At 37.5% G+C, this 17,083-nt stretch overlaps 1 protein-coding gene across 8 annotated transcripts in view; it reads right to left on the reverse strand.

Annotated features, from left to right (window-relative positions):
- Positions 1-17,083, reverse strand: part of SLIT2 (slit guidance ligand 2) — a 423,995-nt gene that overhangs the window by 30,688 nt on the left and 376,224 nt on the right. For 5 of the 8 annotated variants that reach the window (XM_084626159.1, XM_084626164.1, XM_084626158.1 and 2 more), the window contains 4 exons: positions 15,863-15,889; positions 2,939-3,032; positions 346-483; positions 11-251 (listed from right to left, as the gene is read on the reverse strand). In XM_084626159.1, coding sequence (XP_084482285.1) covers positions 11-251; positions 346-483; positions 2,939-3,032; positions 15,863-15,889 — 500 coding nt within the window. The remainder of the gene's footprint in view (positions 1-10; positions 252-345; positions 484-2,938; positions 3,033-15,862; positions 15,890-17,083) is intronic. The other 3 variants (XM_084626161.1, XM_084626160.1, XM_084626163.1) reach the window with 1 other exon arrangement.

The following is a 17,083-nucleotide window of genomic DNA, read 5'->3' on the forward strand; positions in this document are numbered from 1 at the left end:
CCCTTCTTACCTGCAGAGTGATGTTGGTCTGAGGGTGGACCTTGCTTGAAGGAATTTGCAAGTAGGATTCTTTGTTCACAAAGTTTATGCTGACCAGCTTTTCGCATTTGTCACCCTGGTAACCTGACAAACACTGACATATCGGTTCATTTACTTTTATGATGCACTGAGCTCCATTCTGACACTCATAGTTATCACAAGGGCTGGTGCGAGGGAGAACCATTGGTGGTGAAAACTCACAAAAAAGGCCACTAAATACAAACACAAAAACCAGTATTTCAGACAAAATCACCCCGTGGTATGATAAAAATATAAATGTTTGTCCTGTCTTCAAGTCTCTCTCACCTGTAACCTTCTGGGCATATACATGTATACCCATTCACTGCATCAGTACACTGTGCTCCATTTTTACACTTGTTGTCTTGACAGTCATCGTAGTCAATATTACAGTGTTCTCCTACATATCCAGGTGTGCAATCACATCTATTGAACAGGAAAGTATATTGGTTAGTACTATGCCTGTCTATAAAAACCATATACGTAAGAAAATGCCAGAGATGTAGTATTTTATTAACTGATTCTGAAGTGCAGCACTATTTAGAAAATCAATTTTTTGAGTCACATTTTAATACAATGCACTATTAAAATATAACTTTACATGTGTTAAGAGCCTGTATATATTGATTCATTACATCAGAGATCTACAAACTGAGGGGCGCATCCCTTTAGAGGGCACAGAGGAATGTTCAAGGGGGCACCAGCTCTGCGCCTGGCCCCAGTCCTGGCTGCTTGTCCCGTGCCCCCGTCTGCCGGCCTCGGCTCTGATCCCAGTCCTGCCCCACCCCTACCCCCAAATGTGGCCCCAGCCTTGGTCCCTTTTCCCTTGTCCATGTTCCCCCACCCTGGAGCAGGGGCCCCGCTCCCGGCTTTTTTTAAGTTCACTGTCCTTATTCTGCTGCTCTCACTCCTTCCTTTCCTTAGAATCATGAAATCTATCATTTCATGTTCACTTTCATCCAAATTGCCTTCCACTTTCAGATTCATTACCAATTCCCCCTGTTGATCAGAAATAAGTCTAAAACGGCTTCCCTCCTGATTACTGCCTTCACTTTCTGAAACAAAAAGTTGGTCCCAAGAACTTACTGGAAATGTTGTGTTTTGCCATATTACTTTTCCAATAGATATCTGGGTAGTTAAAGTCCCCCATTACTACCAGGTCTTATATTTTACCTTTTACATTGTGGTTACTGATTATCTGATATTATATCAAGTACATTCGGTGAAAATCTTAAAGGACCTCATGAATCAGTCTGACCGTTCTCCTTGGAATATCTGAGTAATGTACATCAACTCAAAATAAGGAAATATGGTAAACTTAGTTGCTGGGAGTCAGAAAAATAGTCCAAGACTTATGTTCTTGTGCAGAATATTTTCTTTGTCAGTTATTAGACAACAATGAATGATGCAACATTGCATTTACACAGGCATGTTAGAATGATCATAACTGTCTTTTTTTAAATTTCTGCTAACAGAATTTAAAAGAACTAACTCTGTTGCCTATGAACCAAAGTGATTGCAGCATGTTTTTTTAATTTTTCTTTAACATAAGAAAATAAAAACGGACTTGAAGTGGTGTATTTTCAATACTGTATGCAGGGCTTTGACAATGCAAATATCATCATTAACGTTAATAGGAGTTCTTCAGTTAAAGCCTCACACATTAAGTTGAAGGAGTGCTCAGAATTATTTAGCTCACAGATCAATGGACAAGATTACAAATCCATACGTGCAATAACACAGCTGTCTAAAAGTTAACTATAAGTTCTCTCTTTTTTCTTTTACGAAACACCTAACTACATCAGTCTTTGTGATCACCTCACTGATTTTGCATTCAGTCTCACACTTTTATGCCTACAACTTGTTTAGAAGTACTGAATTTAAATTTAAATGCCCATAACTCTTTAAATTAGGTCCATCTATATAAATTTATCCAAATCTCTCTTAAGTCTTTTATCTGACAAAAAGAAATGAGTAAATAAAGGAAAAAACGAGTATAAAGCACACTATCAAGTTAAAAAGCTGACTGAGATACATGCTCAAAGCTACTGAGTGTGTTATTTTCTGGTTTAAAATCTCAAAATGTAATATGCAAGTTTTATGTCCTATGTAACAAAGTACAAGAGGCAACAATAGTTTTATTGATTGACCATATGAAAATGAATAAATGCATATAATATAGAACAATGTTCATCAAAATAACTCTTAATATTGTGATCCACTTTCAAATGATCAGCTCCACTGCATGTACATTTGAATATTTCCAAATAAAGTTTGGCTTTTTAAAATAACCTGTTATTTAAAATGTGCTAAGAATATCAATTTTAACGGCAAAAGCTGATTTTGAACACTGTAAAATATGGCACATAAAACAGGTTGCTCATGAATGAAAGTTTAAAGCAGCAGATTTCCTAAATCTACTAATCTAAAGTCCATTGCAATACTTTTTAAGAGTGCATACTAATTAATGTTAATAAGGATGTCTTGTAATTAAAGCTTAGTCTTCCTGGTGATGAACTTCCTTATGTTATAATGGCTTCAATGTGTCTTACTAATAACCTGTCTTGTAATTACTACTCACAAAGCAGTACAATAATCCCCCTTTAATTTAACTTAATTATTCTCTTCACAGTCCAACTTTCCAAAAGGATTTTGTGTAGACTGTCACAGAGAATGAAACTCTCCATTCTTCACTGGTCCTATTTAATCCACACTTCTAAAAAACAGTTAATTCACTAGATACTTTTCTAGTTAATACATGGGTGTACATGAAAACAAATGGGTCAGGTTCTGCCATTGATATGTGATCCTGAAGGGGTGGAGTAGAATAAGAGAATGGTAGAAATAGTGTAGTTGAAATATGACAATATTTTATGCTTACTTGTATCCTTTGGGTGTCAGGATGCACTTTGAGTCATGTTGACAAGGGTTCAAGTCTTGGGCACAGAAATCTAGTTTCTCCTCACACAACTCACCTGCAACATAATATACACAGTCAGTTCAGGGGGAATACCACAATGCCCTGACAATGGCAATAGCAACACTTAATATAATCAGCCACTGTGATTTAAATTGTTAATATTGAAAAATTCTATACTTTATAATATGTAAGCAATTGATATATTCTGATTTTTCCTGATATCCTTCAGGAAACAGCTTCTCCAGACCAGTCTCTCCCATTCAGCCAACAGTATAAATGCAATTTCTTGCACTTATAATTAGGGCTGTCAAGCAATTAAAAAAATTAATTGCGATTAATCGCACTGTTAAACAATAAGAGAATAACATCTATTTAAACATTTTTGGATGCTTTCCACTTTTTAAAATATATTGGTTTCAATTACAACACAGAATACAAAGTTCACAGTGCTCACTTTATATTTATTTTTGACTACAAGTATTTGCACCGTAAAAAACCCAAGAAATAGTATTTTTCAATTCACCTAATACAAGTACTGGAGTGCAATCTCTTTATCATGAAAGTTGAACTTACAAATGTAGAATTATGTACAAAAAACTGCACTAAAAATAAAACAATGTACAATTTTAGAGCCTGCAAGTCTACTCAGCCTACTTCTTGTTCAGCCAATCACTCAGACGAACAAGTGTGTTTACATTTGCAGGAGATAATGTTGTCCACTTCTTGTTTACAATGTCAGCTGACTGTGAGAACAGGCTTTCTTCTCATGGCTGTCTTACAGACGACGTCGCAAGATATTTATGTGCCAGATGTGTTAAAGATTCATATGACCTTTCATGCTTCAACCACCATTCCAGGAGACATGCGTCCATGCTGACGATGGGTTCTGCTTGATAACAATCCAAAGGAGTGCAGACCAATGCATGTTTATTTTCATTATCTGAGTCAGATGCCACCAGCAGAAAGCTGATTTTCTTTTTTGGTGATTTGGGTTCTGTAATTTCTGCATTGGAGTGTTGCTCTTTTAAGACTTCTGAAAGCATGCACCACAGCTTGTCTCTCAAATTTTGGAAGGCACTTCAGATTCTTAAACCTTGGGTTGAGTGCTGTAGCTATGTTTAGAAATCTCATATTGATACATTCTTTGTGTTCTGTGAAATCCGCAGTGAAGGTGTTCTTAAAATGAACAACATGTGCTGGATCATCATCCAAGACTGCTATAACATGAAATAAATGGCAGAATGGCAGGGAACATACAATTCTCCCCTAAGGACTTCAGTCACAAATTTAACACATTTTTTTTTTGAATGAGCGTCATCAGCATGGAAGCATTCCTCTGGTATGGTGGCCGAAGCATGAAGGGGCATATAAGAAAGATTAGCATATCTGGCACGTAAATACCTTGCAGTGCCGGCTACAAAAGTGCCATGCCAATGTCTGTTCTCAATTTCTGGTGACACTGTAAATAAGAAGAGGGTAGCATTATCTCCTGTAAATGTAAACAAACTTATTTGTCTTAGCAACTGGCTGAACAAGAAGTAGAACTGAGTGGACTTGTAGGCTCTGAAGTTTTATGTTGTTTTGTTTTCGAGTTCAGTTATGTAACAAAAAAAATCTCCATCTGTAAGTTGCACTTTCACGACAAAGACATTGCAATACTGAATTTGTATGATGTGAATTGAAAAATATGATTTCTTTTGTTTATCATTTTTATAGTGAAAATATTTGTAATAAAAATAATATACTTTGATTTCAATTACAACACAGAATACAATGTATATGAAAATGTAGAAAAATATCCAAAATATTTAATACTGGTATTCTATTGTTTAACAGTGCAATTAAAACTATGATGAATCACAATTAATTTTTTTAATTGCAATTAATTTTTTTAAGTTTATTGCATGAGTTAACTGCAATTGAAAGCCCTACTTAAAATATTTTGCACTTTAAAGTAATTACCTACCCATGGAGACTAGGAACACACTACTACCTCTATTTTCTCTCACTGATACAAACAGGCCATCAGCATTCTTTTTCCGCCCTTTCAACATAAGCAAACTACACATAGTGATAGTATATATATATGCATATATAATTAATGGGCATATATCCTGCCCATATTGTGCTTAGGGATTCACAAGTCAAGTGGTCCTGTAGATTCCAAGGATTACCCCTCTTGGCATTTGCTCCAGTTAGCAATGGAAGTAGAGTGAGCAGAAGAGAAGCAACACTGGTTACTGAAGGAAGAAAAGGTGAGAAGACTGGGGGTCCCAAACACTCATCCTCACCACTGAAGTGGCCCTTTGCTGTGAGGAAGCAGGAAAGCTGCCATGGAACTGCTTGGACACCACATTCACCTATCAGTGCTTACTGTCTGTTTCCTACAGTGGCTCCATGCAACTGCCACCGTACATAGGGAAGTATTACCCAATGGCTTCAGCCTCTTTCCCCAGTTATTAGAGGATGTAAAAATTGATGCAGAAGGACAAAGCCAGAAGGTCAAAGAAGGAGACATGAGGTGAGGAGAGGGACAGTACCATTTGGGACTTTTTTCCCCCCAAAGGGTGAGAGAGTTGGGGAAGGGAGAAAGATGAGAGATGCTAGTGTGGGTTAGAATATACTTTTTGGAAGATTGGTATGGGAAAAGAAGTGTGTGTGTGTAAATCCAAATACTGTTGTGCCCTTGATATATCTGATAAAAAAGCAGCTAATTCACATAGTTAATCATTCACTTATTCCTCCTTATAACAATCTACAATAATGTTTACAATAAAGATTTTATTTTGTGACTACTTTACAGTAACCACCAGAGAAGCCTTGTTTCTTTATTCAGCATAGTAGTTACTATCATATCTTTTTATGTGGTCAAGGAGAGGGTAATGTTTTGCTGAGCATGTGCCACACTTGTAGAACACTGTGTTTTAGATCTGTCTCTATAAATACTCAAGTCAAGGGATGACATTTTCCAGGCAGCCTGGGGGTTTAGACATATATTCTATTAAGAAACATGGAAGAGGTATAAATGCCTGTGACCATAATCTTTGGCATCTCCAGTCTGATCGGAAGGGGTGAATATGAAGGGGTACAAGCTGAGTGAGTTTCTGAGGTTATACACAGTAACCATTCTTCTTCCCTTCCTATGCTTCTCCAACACATGAGATAGACTTCTAAGCAAGATAATGGAGTGGCTGATACAGGATTTGATTAATGAAGTATTAAAAGGATGGTAACGTAATTAATGCCAATCAACATAGCTTTATGGAAAATAGAGTCTATCAAACTAACTTGATATCTTTTTTTGACGAGATTACGGGTTTGGTTGTTAAAGGCACTAGTACTGACGTAATATACTTAGAGACTTCTGTAAGGTGTTTGACTTGGTACTGTACAACATTCTGATTAAAAAAACTTGAATGATATAAAATTAACATGGCACACATTAAATGGGTGTTTCTCCAATGGGGTACCACGGTGATCTATTCTTGGCCCTATGCCAAATACCTTTTTTTTAAATCAATGACCTGGGAGAAAACATAAAATTATCACTGACAAAGTTTGCCGATGACACAAAAATAACGACTAGGACAGATCACTGACTCAGAGGAATCTCAATCTCTTGGTAAACTTGGTGCAAGCAAACGCTACACATTTCAGTATGGCTAAGTGTATACATCTCGTAAAAACGAATGTAGGCCATACTAGCAGGATGGGGGATTCTGTCTTGGGAAGCAGTGACTTGGAAAAAGATTTGGGAGTTGTGGCGGATAATCGGCTGAACATGAGCTCCCTATGTGATTGTATGGCCAAAAGAGTGAATGCTATCCTCTGATGCATAAGCTGAAGAATCTTGAGGAGAAGTAGAGTGGTTACTTTACCTCTGTATTTGGCACTAACATGTCTGCTGCTAGAATACTGTGTCTAGTTCTGGTGCCCACAATTCAAGAAGGATGTTTATGAAGTGGAGAGGGTTCAGAGAAGAGCCATGAGAATGATTAAAGGATTAGAAAGCTTTATAGTGAAAGACGCAAAGAGCTCAGTCTATTTAGATTAACAAAGAGAAGGCTAAGGAGTGACATGGTTACAGTCTATAAGTTCAAACATGGGAAACAAATATTTAATAATGGGCTCGTCAATCTACCAATATAGAAAGATATAATACAAGCTAGAAGTTGAAGCTAGATAAATTCAAACAGGAAATAAGGTGTAAATATTTATGTCTGTGCTGTTCTAAAGAAAATATGTCTGAAACATACATGTCTAAAAGGTGGAAAGAAATGGGCACAACACGCTGTTCATAAGCACTAGAGGTGAAGTCAAAACAACCTGTAAAGTATTTTTCAGCCATCTGTTGTAGAAGAGCTTGTTTTTTCAATTCCATGGCAAGTGTTAACTTAATCTACGGTCCAGTCCCAAAGTGGGGTGTTAGTATGCACTAGCACCTGATGCACCTGATATTCTATGATTCTATGATTCTATGCACCCTGGAGATCTGGACTTGCAGCTGAGAAAATTCACACAAATAATATTCAACATATAGCAATGCAGATCCAGACTTGGCCATCAGAAAATCCATACCAAAGCTTTCCAAGGGGGTTTGGTAGCACACTATCAATCTATTAAGACATATTTCCTGTAGAGCTGCACTGTCTTAATGACACAGACTGCCAATTTCATAAAGCCATGTCAAAGTGTACATGAATTAATAATACAAGTCCATGATCTCCTGATAAATGCTGCTCAATGGTTCTCAGGGAAATTGCCAATAATAATATTATTTAATCAATATTTACAGGCAACTGAAGAAAGTTCAAACTCAAGCCACTAGGGCTGACTAACCCACAGGACTTGAATTCTGTTCTCAAAGCCTCTTGTCTTGTCTGCCTAAAAAAGAATCCCACAACAATATCAAATACTGACCCTTCTCTTCTGAAGGACTGGTATTCAAATAAATAAACGGTTAAGAGGGAGTAATTCTTCACACACATACAATCAACTTGCAGAACTCACTGATGAAGAAATTACATAGGTAAATAATTTTTTAATATTTAAAGGGTGAAATACATCTTGGTGGAAAATCTAAGAGAATTCTAACTCCCATGATCATAAACTGAAACCAGCAAAAAACCTGTTTTATTTATCTAATTTATGTGTGTTCTATAGGCTAGAAACATTTTTAAATGAAAACTTTTTTACTTCTGAAGCACAATTCTTCACTAAATTATATGACTGTGGAATCGCATAATATATTATGTCCTTATCTTGAGTGATATTAAGAGGTCCCTGCAGAATGCTAGTGAAACTCAGTATTCACAAGACTCAGACACAAACCTCCTATAAATGCCCCCAACTTGGATTTTCTTCTTAAGAAAATCCAGAGAGGCCTTCAGAAACTTTCAGTATCAGGCACTATGTGCCTAATGAGGTAAGAAGGCAATCCCAGCTCCAGAATATCAGGGGACTTTCTAGCTCCCAAGAGTCAATAAGTAACTTGACAAAATTTGGAATCCTACAGACTCTACACAGGACCCTTAGAAATAATTCAGTATTGAAAACCCATAATACCTAGAAAAATCCTCTCTAATTGACATTGATATAACATGGACAATAATCTCCATCATCACTAAAACAACGAGGAGTCTGGTGGCACCTTAAAGACTAACAGATTTATTTCGGCATAAGCTTTCATGGGTAAAAACCCCCACTTCTTTAAACATATATTGCTTGTTCCACTGGTCAGAGATTGTGCCAAAGGCTGCATTATTACTGTCATATTATCACGGGCCCTGACATTTTAAATTGCCTGGGGGACTACCAAATGTGGCAGACCTCTCTGTGGAACAGGAGTTTAACACTGTGCAATTCTCCAAATGCTCTAGATCTGGATGTGGAGGGTGTACCGAAGTAGAGGGGGCATGGCCGGAGTACACTGCACTCTAGTAACTGTCAGCTGGAAAATGGCTCCAGCTCATGGATAAGGGAGTTTAAAGCCTAATCCTCTAGCTGTGGCCAGTGGATACTGGGTACAGTTGAAGGTTGAGGACAAAAGTTCAAAAGTGAAACTCAGCTGCAAACACAGTTTTGTATTGTTTCGCTTGAAAATATAAGATCAATCCAACTTTGCTAGAATCTGGGCCTACAGTTGCCAAATGGTCTGAAAACATCAGCAACCACTTCTGAGGACCTGGTAAGAGTTTGATTTTTTATGGAAGCTTTGTACAATATATAGACAGTGCAGTCTAAGGTCTGACTGGGATATGAACCTATTGTCCAACTAAAAGGTCTTCTGACTCTTGTTGACTTGAAGGGTTACTACATAATCATACGTTCTGGGAGTATGAAAGGAAGGAAAATATCCCCTTACATTTTTGCAAATTTTTATTTCAAAAACCCAATGAGGGAAATGACCAATATTGTGAAGTAAATCAAGAAGTCAGTCCAGACAGAAATATTTAGTTCAAACAGTACATTAATAGGTAATCTAAAAAGGGAAATATTGCACTACAGCAAGGAAGTGGGAAATCCTGTGGCCAATGTGATAAAGGAAGAACATAAAGAACCATATGAACAAAGGCCAGGTTTTAAGTAAATATGATCTATTTGATCAAAACAACCATGGATACTCTGAAAGATTTACAGACAAGAGAAGCAAACTAAGAACAAACTTTTCGAAGAAGCTTCAGATTAGCCTCCAAAATTTGAACTCCCGAAATGTTATTTTTGCATCTACATATATACCAGAGAAAAAACATAAAAATAAATAAATAAGAGATAAAATGCATAACTGCCCATCTAAGTATTTGCATAAGCACAGTTGTAGGCACCCAAAATATAAATTAATATAAAAAAACCCTAAAAATTAAATAAAAAAACTTGTAGTTAGTGAAGAATAAGCATGAAAAACAGCACTTTTTTAGGTGTACTTATTTGAAGAACACTTCTGAAAAGTTGTTCCTAAAAGAGTAAATAGAGGGACAAAGACTGAAGTTCTAAAATCATGAGTTCTCCAGAATTTAATCAGTATGGACAAGATGCAAGGGAGAAAATTAATTTTAAAAAAATTAAGAGATAGTGACAAAAGTGAAATACCTACGAAAAGAAATGGCAGATTGTGCTTTTTGTCTTTATTCAGAAGGAAAACGTTGGAAAGTCACCTAAATCAGGAATTGTAGCTCCAGTTTTTTAAAACATACTTCAGGTAAGAAAAATGGTTGTGATACTACTGTGCATCTTTAAGTTCAACAAAATTTCACATCAATGTTACATGTGTACAGTCATCCACTCATTCACCCATTTAGTAAAATGATAACTGTGGCTTTCATAAGTTCCCTGCCAAGTGACCAGAGTCTTAAAGACTAGAAAATTGCTATAAAAATTGTTGTATTTTCTAAATAATTTAGAAGATCAAGCAATGACAGATTAATTAGTTTAAATAGTTGTGTGGAAAATATCAAAAACAATTCTATAAAATAATTCCACAGTTTAATTTCTAAAGCTTAAAACAGTAGCAATACAATAAATAATAAGGAACAATACAATCAGGTTCAAAAGGATTTAGATCATTATTATTGTTATTTTGGATAACTGGATATGTAAATTGTATGTATAAATGACTACATTATTTACAGAGGAGTTGGGAAGCGGTGTAACAGAAAATGAAATTATAAATGAAATAACTTGACAAAGTACCAACCAAGAAAATTATCTGAAGGTATTACAGAAATATTCTTAAACCATCAGCACTGCAGCAAAGGACTGAATCAAAATAAGAAAAAATAGTAGTCAATTTTAATCACCATAACAAAGTATACAGTGTTCCAAAGCAATATACCAAGTGTACAGGGCAGGCTTAATTGAAGTTAAAGTAGTTACTGGATGGGGTGTGTGTGTGTGTACTATTATTTTTTATTCTGTGCTAGACCACCATAAATTGTAAGTCTATTTCTGCAGTCTTTTAACTTTCCATGAAAGTTATACAGTTTTTCCTCCTCATGTTTTTGACTGAAGTCGCTAGTTATTAACTACATCTGATTTATACAACAGATTGTTTTAGAGAATGTTAGTTCTAGTTAAACTATATGGAGTTAAAGTGGAAGGTTGAGAGTTGACAAACTACACAATCTAAGGTTTCAGACTAGCAGCCGTGTTAGTCTGTATCCATAAAAAGAAAATGAGTACTTGTGGCACCTTAGAGATGAACAAATTTATTAGAGCATAAGCTTTCGTGAGCTACAGCTCACTTCATCGGATGCATACAGTGGAAAATATAGTGGGGAGATTTTATATACACAGAGAACATGAAACAATGGGTGTTACCATACAGACTGTAACAAGAGTGATCAGGAATTATTACCAGCAGGAGAGCGGGGGGAGGAGAGGCGGGGGGAACCTTTTGTAGTAATAATCAAGGTGGGCCATTTCCAGCAATTGACAAGAACAGTAGGAGGGGAAATAAACAAGGGGAAATAGTTTTACTTTGTGTAATGACACATCCACTCCCAGTCTTTATTCAAGCCTAAGTTAATTGTATCCGGTTTGCAAATTAATTCCAATTCAGCAGTCTCTCGTTGGAGTCTGTTTTTGAAGTTTTTTTGTTGAAGAATTGCCACTTTTAGGTCTGTAATCAAGTGACCAAAGAGACTGAAGTGTTCTCCGACTGGTTTTTGAATGTTATAATTCTTGATGTCTGATTTGTGTCCATTTATTCTTTTACGTAGAGATTGTCCAGTTTGGCCAATGTACATGCCAGAGGGGCATTGCTGGTACGTGATGGCATATATCACATTGGTAGATGTGCAGGTGAACAAGCCTCTGATAGTATGGCTGATGCGAGTAGGCCCTATGATGGTGTTCCCTGAATAGATATGTGGACACAGTCGGCAATGGGCTTTGTTGCAAGGATAGGTTCCTGGGTTAGTGTTTTTGTTGTGTGGTGTGTGGTTGCTGGTGAGTATTTGCTTGAGGTTGGCGGGCTGTCTGTAAGTGAGGACTGGCCTGTCTCCCAAGATCTGTGAGAGTGATGGGTCATCCTTCAGGATAGGTTGTAGATCCTTGATGATGAGAGGTTTTAGTTGGGGGCTGAATGTGATGGCTAGTGGCATTCTGTTATTTTCTTTGTTGGGCTTGTCCTGTAGTAGGTAACTTCTGGGTACACTTCTGGCTCTGTCAATCTGTTTCTTCACTTCAGCAGGGTAGAAGCCCTCTACACCAACATTCCACACAAAGATGGACTACAAGCCATCAGGAACAGTATCCCCGATAATGTCATGGCAAACCTGGTGGCTGACAGCTCACCTTTCCAGATCACTCTTGATACAGTCTGTACGGTAACACCCATTGTTTCATGTTCTCTGTGTATATAAAATCTCCCCACTATATTTTCCACTGTATGCATCCGATGAAGTGAGCTGTAGCTCACGAAAGCTTATGCTCAAATAAATTGGTTGGTCTCTAAGGTGCCACAAGTACTCCTTTTCTTTTTGTAATCTAAATGAAATTGTAACCACCACGCCAATTAAAACAAAAGATCAAAGTTTTAAGTTGTTTTAACTAACATTAAAGAACAAAATTCTCAGTGGCATTAGGAAGCAGATTTCAACTCAGAGTGTTAAAGTCCCATTGCAAACTACGGAAAATCAGACTGTCAAAATTATTTTAAATATAACTTCTGGCTCTGCTTCACCTCTGCATTATTCGAATTTTATGCCAGTGGAATTCCATTCATTTACATCCCATGCTAGTGGATCCCCAGTGCAAGACTGAGACCTTACTTATTATGCTGTTTAATGTGATAATAACAATAAAGCAATAATAGGTATTGGCAGGTAAGGATTGTGCAATAAGTACTTTAAAAACAATATAACATCATGCAGAAAAATAGTGAATTATAGCCTGATGATACCAAACAGTACTCCTGGGAGTAGTCCCAATGAAATCAATGAATCTAATCACGTTATCAAGGATTGTGTACATTCTCAGGATTCGGCTTTTAATCATGAGTGGAAATGCATCATAACTAGTGGAACGATCACAGTGCTCTAATAATAATTTACAATCGCTTGAGATAAACTAGTTACATTAAATGGAATATTTTATTAGGAGCAACCCAGGGTGAGAGTAATAAAAGTATTTCTCTTTGAACTCTCATAAGTCACAATACCAAGGCCTTGATTCAGCAGGGTACTTAGGCACATGACTTAAACGGATATGGCTCTCACTTAAATTGGACTACCTAGGTGCTTAAAGTCAGGCATGTGCTTAAGTACCATACTTAACTGGTGCCCAAGTGCATTAGATGCATTTACGTTTTTACTCGTTAGCCACTAGGGCTGTGTAAATACTGTATTTTTGGAAATGTTTAAATCAGGTTATATAATTGGTTGGTGTAGTACTTCATTAAACTGAGTTAATAGTTGATTTCTATTATTCCTCTTTTTCTTACCGAATTAACAATTAAGACATAAAGGCCTCTGCAATAAACAAACAGACTTCTACTGCTAGTAATTTATGATCAGCTAAATGCAATTTCATATACACTAGTAAACTAACTAGCATAAAATGTGCATCACATTTCTGTACACCTGCTTAATTTTGTCTTTGAATCCTAGTTTACCTCCCCTGAGCTTTTTAATAATTTGATTGTGTGGGTTACAGTAATTACAATATATTATGTTTTTCACTTGTTTCACACATATCCAATAACTACCACCTTTTTTCGGATTATGATTTCTCTTTTTAATCTCCTATAAAACAGGTATTTCAATGAGTAGACATAATTATACAAGGGGGATACCCATTCAAGCTTGAACTGGGAAGCCTGTGTGCACAGTAGCACAGCTACAGTTTATACTCCATTTTAAACAATGTTCTTCATGGACACAAAAAATTCACATTTTGATATTTTTAAAGTTCTGAAAGAAAATTCAGATAATTTATACTTTATACTGCAAGAATTCAGTGAGTGTTACAAAGGTACTTTGCACACTTATAAAGCAAATTTCATTTTAAAAATTACATGGGCTAGTTCAGTAGTCAGTGCAGTTTGGTTTTGGTTTGGTTTTTCAGTGCGGTTTGAGTTAAAAATAAGATGATGAATTTATTTTTAAATAGTGGTGTTGTGTTTGAATGGTAGCTAGCTTTCCTAATGATATGCACACTAACAGTCATAATAAAATAAACGAATTGTACACCAGCCTGGCAGGGTGGTCACAGAGCAATGAGCTACCATATGAGGGTGAGAGTTTAGGATAGGTGGGCAAATTTTTTGGCCCGAGGGACACATCTGGGTATGGAAATTGTATGGCAGGCCATGAATGCTCACAAAATTGGGGGTTGTGGTGTGGGAGGGGATGAGGGCTCTGGCTGGGGGTGTGGGCTCTGGAGTGGGGCAAGAAATGAGGAGTTCAGGATGCGGGCTGGGGTGTGGGGGGGAGGGCTCTGGGGTAGGGCTGGGGATAAGGGGTTTGGGGTGCAGGAGGATGCGCCAGGCTGGGACCGAGGGTTCAGAGGGCAGGAGGGGTATCAGGACTGGGGTAAGGGATTGGGGTGCAGAAGGGGGGCAAGCCCTGGGTGGCACTTACCTCAAGCAGTTCCCGGAAGCAGCGGCATGTCCCCCCACTCCAGCTCCTATGAGGAGGTGCGGCCAGGCAGAGCTGCACACTGCCCTGTCTGCAGATGCCGCCCCTGCAGCTCCCATTGGCTGCAGTTCCTGGCCAATGGGAGGTGTGGGGGTGGTGCTTGGGGAAGGGGCAGTGTGTGGAGCCCCCTGGCTGTCCCTATGCATAGGAGCCAGAGGGGGGAACATGCCACTGCTTCTGGGAGCCACGCAGAGTGGGGCAAGCCCGAGACCCAGCTCCCCAGTGGGAGCTAGAGGGCCAGATTAAAACATCTGGAGGGACAGATGCAGCCTCCGGGCTGTAGTTTGCCCACTTCTGGTTCAGGATCTGAGTGTGGTTCTGAGCAGCAAACAGAACCCTCAGGAGTATCTTATGTTGTATTTCAGTGACCCATTCCCACCCATTCAAAGAATGGCACTAACAAACTCAGTCCACCCTTCACCTCTCTAAAGGAGGATTTTCTGTGATGGGGCAGATTGTTTGGGGGAAGAGATGGAAAGAGGACAGGAAATGAGGAGGAGGAAAAACAGGCATATCCTTCAGCTACTTAAAATTAATCATGAAATACCAGTGCTAGGAACTGATGTAATTCAAAATGATTGATCAGAATCTCTTCCATTACTGGTTTAAATCAACCTTGTGTTTTAGTGACATTAATGTTTTGACAGAAACCCAAAACAAGGTTACTCAAAATTAAGGCTGCATATATCTCTATTAACTTTCTCTGTTGCACAGCCTCTTATCACTGTGTGATTTTTCAGGTGCAGTATATGGTGTAACACTTGGTCACTACAATGATAAACAGGAGGACATCACAACCTAATGTCTAGCAGGACAATTCATATAAGAAAATTTAATGGGTATTTTAGAATCTAGAAAGCATTAGAACTGAACCAAAGTATGTCTTACTTGGGTTGGGTGCAAGCTTTATTAGGAGACCATCTCTGTAAAGCAAGCCATTTTTATTGGTCACCAGTGAGGATGCATAAGGTAAGTTTTAGTATATTTTAAAAAGAATGTATACAGTGTTAATGGTCTGTTTTTGTATCACTGTCTTCTGTACAAGAGCTGTATTTTTACCTTTAATAGCATTCATTTGACATGTATGGACAAACAGTAAAATGCCCGATCTGAGGATTTAGGGTAAGCTTGCTAAATGTTAACTATATCATTTCTCTGATCACGTGCATACACTTAAATCCATGCACCTTTAAAGAAAAGAAAAGCAAGAAACCAAGGTAAGTGAAAATAGGCTTAAAAGACAACTGACCTTTTTCCACTTCATTCAGATTAGCAGCTTGCAGTGACAAAGACAGAAGAGACAAGAGACTTTTTACATTGTAATACAACAGCACATTAAGCTAATGCACAACTATAGCAGCAGAGAGGTTTGCATAGCAAAGTGAAGCAAGCTTCAAATTTTTACCTACAGCAGAACAAAACAAACAAGAAAAGTAAGAAGTATGTGCTACTGCTGGCATAGAAAGAGTTGCACTGCTAGACCAAGGAGATATGTGTTCTAATGACATGGTAATGAACAAGAGAAATGATCCATTTTAATTTCTAGTATGTACATGTAATGACCTGACATTCATTAGATTTGAGGATAAAAAATGAGATGATAATTAAGAGAGCAAGGCAAAGTTAAAGAGTGCAGGACATAATGTGAGCAACTTTACACGTTATTCACCAGCAACTCCAGGTCTCTTCTGATCCTGTGTGCTTACTGTGGGTTTCATAGTTACATCTTACGCATGTTTACAGTCCAACACACATACCATACTTGTCTTTGACACTGTGATGATAGTGTTAACTGCAAAGCAAAATCTTAACTTGGCAGATATGGAATTCTGACTATTAAGAAAGCCACAAGCCACATTTTTCAATTCTGTGACAACTGTTAGACAACAATTTTCAAAATGTGGCAGGAGACATGCACACATTGACAGGTTTTGAGATAGAATACCCTTCACAGTATTTTGAAAGTTTACCTATACAGGAAACTGCTGTTTCAGAGATAATCTTGAGATCCTATCATGCCTACCATCCCAAAAAATAAACTCAAGCATGAACAATTTACATTTTAGATTGCCAAACTCCGAACATTTTCCTTATCCTGTGTAGAAATATTAAACTGCATTTACAGACAGCCATTCACTTAAAAAATATTCTGGCATGGTGCAAGTCCACATTCAGTTGCCATGCACCATGAATCTTCAACATGGACAGATCCAAGAATTAATAGAACAGAACAAGAACCACAAGAATCTAATTGGAAAAATATAATCCAAACTACTAATTAAGTCTTAGAGAAGAAAGGAATTAAGCTTTAAAAAAGTGGTGTAAATCAGTGTAACTCCACTGAAGTCAATGGTGATCTAGGGCATATTACACCAGTTGAAGATCTGGCCCTAGATTCCTGTAACTGTTCACTTCAATTGATTTTACGGCTAGTTCTGATTAATGAAACACTATCAAAATATTTTTAAGA

This window comes from Lepidochelys olivacea, assembly GCF_965140295.1.
Source record: "Lepidochelys olivacea isolate rLepOli2 genome assembly, chromosome: 4".
Lineage (NCBI taxonomy): Eukaryota > Metazoa > Chordata > Testudines > Cheloniidae > Lepidochelys > Lepidochelys olivacea.